Source organism: Sphaeroforma arctica, assembly GCF_001186125.1.
Source record: "Sphaeroforma arctica JP610 unplaced genomic scaffold supercont1.463, whole genome shotgun sequence".
Classification (NCBI taxonomy): domain Eukaryota; class Ichthyosporea; order Ichthyophonida; genus Sphaeroforma; species Sphaeroforma arctica.
The window spans coordinates 12,069-15,779 of record NW_014040095.1 but is presented as its reverse complement, the minus strand read 5'-3'; the positions used below and the strand labels follow the sequence as shown (position 1 = coordinate 15,779).

General features: G+C 42.3%; 2 protein-coding genes across 2 annotated transcripts in view; one reads left to right on the top strand and one right to left on the bottom strand.

Moving 5' to 3' along the window:
• SARC_06469 (hypothetical protein) overlaps window positions 1–516 on the bottom strand; it is a 3,095-nt gene extending 2,579 nt beyond the window's left edge. The window contains exon 1 of the mRNA XM_014299613.1: window positions 293–516. Coding sequence (XP_014155088.1) covers window positions 293–431 — 139 coding nt within the window. The 5' untranslated portion in view covers window positions 432–516. The remainder of the gene's footprint in view (window positions 1–292) is intronic.
• A 388-nt stretch (window positions 517–904) lies between these two features.
• Window positions 905–3,381, top strand: SARC_06468 (hypothetical protein). Its single transcript, XM_014299612.1, has 3 exons — window positions 905–1,430; window positions 1,714–1,909; window positions 2,318–3,381. The coding sequence occupies exons 1-3, from the start codon at window positions 1,027–1,029 to the stop codon at window positions 3,287–3,289; spliced, it is 1,572 nt and encodes a 523-aa protein (XP_014155087.1). The 5' UTR covers window positions 905–1,026; the 3' UTR covers window positions 3,290–3,381.
• Window positions 3,382–3,711: the final 330 nt, after the last annotated feature.

Sequence of the window (3,711 nt, the reverse complement as noted above, 5' to 3'; positions counted from 1 at the left end):
TATATATATATATATATACTATATATATATATATATATATATATATATATATATATATNTAGTGTGTGTGTGTGTGTGTGTAGTATATATATATATATATATATATCATTCATCTGTATTTCGCAAGTGGAGATGTGCCGTGTTAGAAATTTAGATGGGAAGAGTACAAGTAACAACCATGATTTGCACATGGTGTCATCATACATGACTACTTGAGCAACACGGGAAATCATGAGTTCATTCCAGTTTTACTCAAAAGTATACCTATTCACTATCATTGCTCGACACTCACCCATGACGCTCAAGTCAGGATCAGCTATAACCACGTTCGGCAGTGCAGAGTCTGCTGCTATTTTTGATTGATATTGCGACTCACTTTGCCCGTGTCGGACGAACCATACTTGTCGTCCTTGAATTATATTCTTACTCATAATTAGATACGATGTACTTATTGTAAAAGTTTGCGGTCTAATGGGTATACAGTGTGATTTCAATAATGAAGTGTCTATGGTGAGTGGTGAGTGGTAATGAGCTCTCTGGACTGGAGTAGTAAACAAGTATGTAAAAAGTAGAAACGGATGATTTTATAGATCAGCGGTATATATTAATTTCCGCAAAAGAGCATTGGGTTGAGGATATCTGCGGCCACCATCGAATAAGAGGTGTATTTCAGGCATATATGAATATATGCTTGCGGTATATGTACCGAACTATTACAACTTCATGATATCTTGCTAATCAGATTGTCATCAACCTGCTGACATATTTCTGCCACAGAGGGAGTAAAATGCTACATGGCAATATAAATAATAAAATACGTTGTACAGTGTCCTTGTCCTACGGACTTGTCCGCTCTCCCTTAAAATTTACACTTCTCTCACACTACTCATGATCAGAGGGAGAGGGTCATGACAGTATTTACCAAATCAAGAAGTGTTCAAGTAGCATGGTATAAAATATAAAGCTCTCATATGTAGAGGTCAGAAATTCACGGTCACTAGTAAAGAGTACACAATACAGATCACTATGTCTTCGAATTTAGATCTGATTAAGAAGGTTGCAGATGACCTCCTACAGTATTTGGCGGAGAATGCTGACGAATCGCAACCCACAGTGAGATTTACCAGCGAGACCGAGTTGGCGAATGCGTTCAAGGAGGCGGGGGCGTCTCTCGACCTTGCCGACGAGGCCGTAGCTGTCGACCATGAGATACTACACAAAGCTGTGCGACTTGTTCAGCATTACTCAGTCAGAACAGGCTCTACTAATTTCAATAACCAGTTGTACGGGACACCTGATGTAGTTGGTGTGGCTGGTGATTGGGTCTCTACAGCACTGAATACCAACACACACACCTACGAGGTGTCGCCTGTCTTCACAACCATGGAACGATCTGTTCTGTCCAAGTTTGCACGAAAAATAGGCGGCAGGTATATACATTGATTTCTCTTCGTTCTTTGCGTGCTACTGTCTTGTGCTGTATTGACAGGTGCTTGGTAAGCAAAATAGGTGTGTATTTTCACAGTTCGACATTCAACGGCGGTAGCTGATGTGCCCACTCGTACCATATTGTATCGAATTCGGTTGTCCTGTCTTGTGTATCATCTTTCTGTATTATACTTGCTTGTTATGCAATGTTCGAGCGTCATTCTATTAACAGTTCACCATTCAACCATGGTACATAGTTGACACTCGCGTAAAATATTTGGGTAGGTACGTCCAGGGTGCGAATGGTGAGGGTGGGCATGATGGTCTGACTTTGCCAGGAGGTTCCGTGTGCAACCAGTATGCTATGCATCTCGCACGATTTAAAGCCGTGCCTGAGATTAAGCAGAAAGGGATGTCTGTACTTCTGGGTAAAAAGCTTGTAGCTTTCACGTCGGCCGACTCCCATTATTCATATCTCAAGGTATTGACTACAGCTTCACACTGAGTCTTAGTTTGTTCTGAAATCGGCAGGTAGAATATAGTGATGTGTTTACCTTGGCCAGCTTTTTCAGCCCTGCTCTTTTCTGATATTCAATACAATGTCTCTTATGTAGGGAGTATACATGAACACATCGCGTCGCTCTCTTTCTTTCTTTGTGTACTGCAATTTGTGACATTGTATGTATGCATACACACCATATGATCCCAAATGTTGACTAACAGCTCTAAGCTTCACTTTATATCGCGAAGGAACTACACAATCAGTTTTATGATTCGAGCTCTTGTTAAATGTGGCAATGCTGCTCGAACTTGTATAAACACTGATTTGTTAACATTTGTGATAATTGATACGACATAGCTGCTAAAACCTCGTTTTTGTTCGGATAAGGCGGTCAACATGCTTGGCCTGGGGACAGACAACCTCGTGAAAGTTAAATGCGACGGCCTGACAGGCGCAATGAACGCGGCAGCACTCAAGGTAGCTGTGGAGGAGTGCCTTGCCGGGGGTGATGTGCCATTCTTCGTCGGTACCACAGCCGGGACAACGGTTCTAGGCGGCTTCGATCCTTTCGATGCCATTGCCGATATCTGTGAGGAATACAAGCTATGGATGCATGTGGACGCCAGTTGGGGCGGAGGGGCGCTTTTCTCACGAGATGCTAAAACTCTCGACTTGATGAAAGGAGCGAATCGCAGTGACAGTATGGGCTGGAATCCACACAAGATTGTAGGCGCACCTTTGCAGTGCTCGCTGTTCCTAATTTCTTATGACGAGACGACACACGACTTCTTCAAGCGAGCGAACGGCGCCAGCGCCTCATACCTCTTCCAGCCCGATAAGAACCACTCCAATCTAGACATGGGCGACAAAACTTTGCATTGTGGTCGCAAAGGGGACGCCTTAAAAATGTGGCTCATGTGGAAGGCGCTAGGCGATGAGGGATTAGGGAAAAGGGTAGATCACTTAATTGGTCTCATCGGACACATGTCTAAGGAAATCGGTACCATTGTGGATGATAAGGGTAGATACTGCTTTGTACAAGTAGCCCCAACTCAATACGCGAATTTGTGCTTTTACGCCGTACCACCATCACTGCGAGTTGAGCCCGGCAGCGAAGGAAAAAGATTCGATCCGTACATAGCTACAAAGTCACAAATGGAGTATATCAAAACAATTGCCCCCAAATTGAAAGATCGAATGCAGAAGAAGGGCCTCGCATTGATAGGTTTCCAGCCTATTGGGGATAGCTTACCCAACTGTTGGCGTATGGTGACTGCCGGAGCTAAAGAAGTAAATTTCACTACCGAAACCATCGATAGAATATTAAGCAGTTTAGTAGAACTTAATGCTGACCTTTAATAAGGCCAAATTAAATTGGTTGCTAGTCGTTGCCAATATGTCCAGTGACAGGCCAATATCGGCACAAGCTTCGGCACCCAATTATTGAGTTGTAATACTTAGACGGCTGACTTCAGTTCGCCGTCGCTGAGATTCTCCATCGTACTCGCACATTGTCATTCACTCTAGTGCAACGTAATGGTGAATAGTCTGGACTCACTGATCACTTTTATATCACGCGTGAATTACGCAATTGAACGACAATTATCCGCAACGATGTAAAAATATACATGATGGTTCAGGTATTCAGGATCAGGCTCCCAATGCATGCCCATTTAAACTGTACACTACTTGTATCTATATATATATATATACATTATATATATATATATACATATATATATATATATATATACGTATATATGTATCTATATAATAATATA

Excerpts from the sequence above, each read along its gene's own strand:
- SARC_06468 (XM_014299612.1), top strand. The coding sequence starts at position 1,027 with ATGTCTTCGAATTTAGATCTGATTAAGAAGGTTGCAGATGACCTCCTA. Across the intron at positions 1,431-1,713 it reads GCACGAAAAATAGGCGGCAG|GTACGTCCAGGGTGCGAATG; the intron begins GTATATACATTG and ends ATATTTGGGTAG. Across the intron at positions 1,910-2,317 it reads CCCATTATTCATATCTCAAG|GCGGTCAACATGCTTGGCCT; the intron begins GTATTGACTACA and ends TGTTCGGATAAG.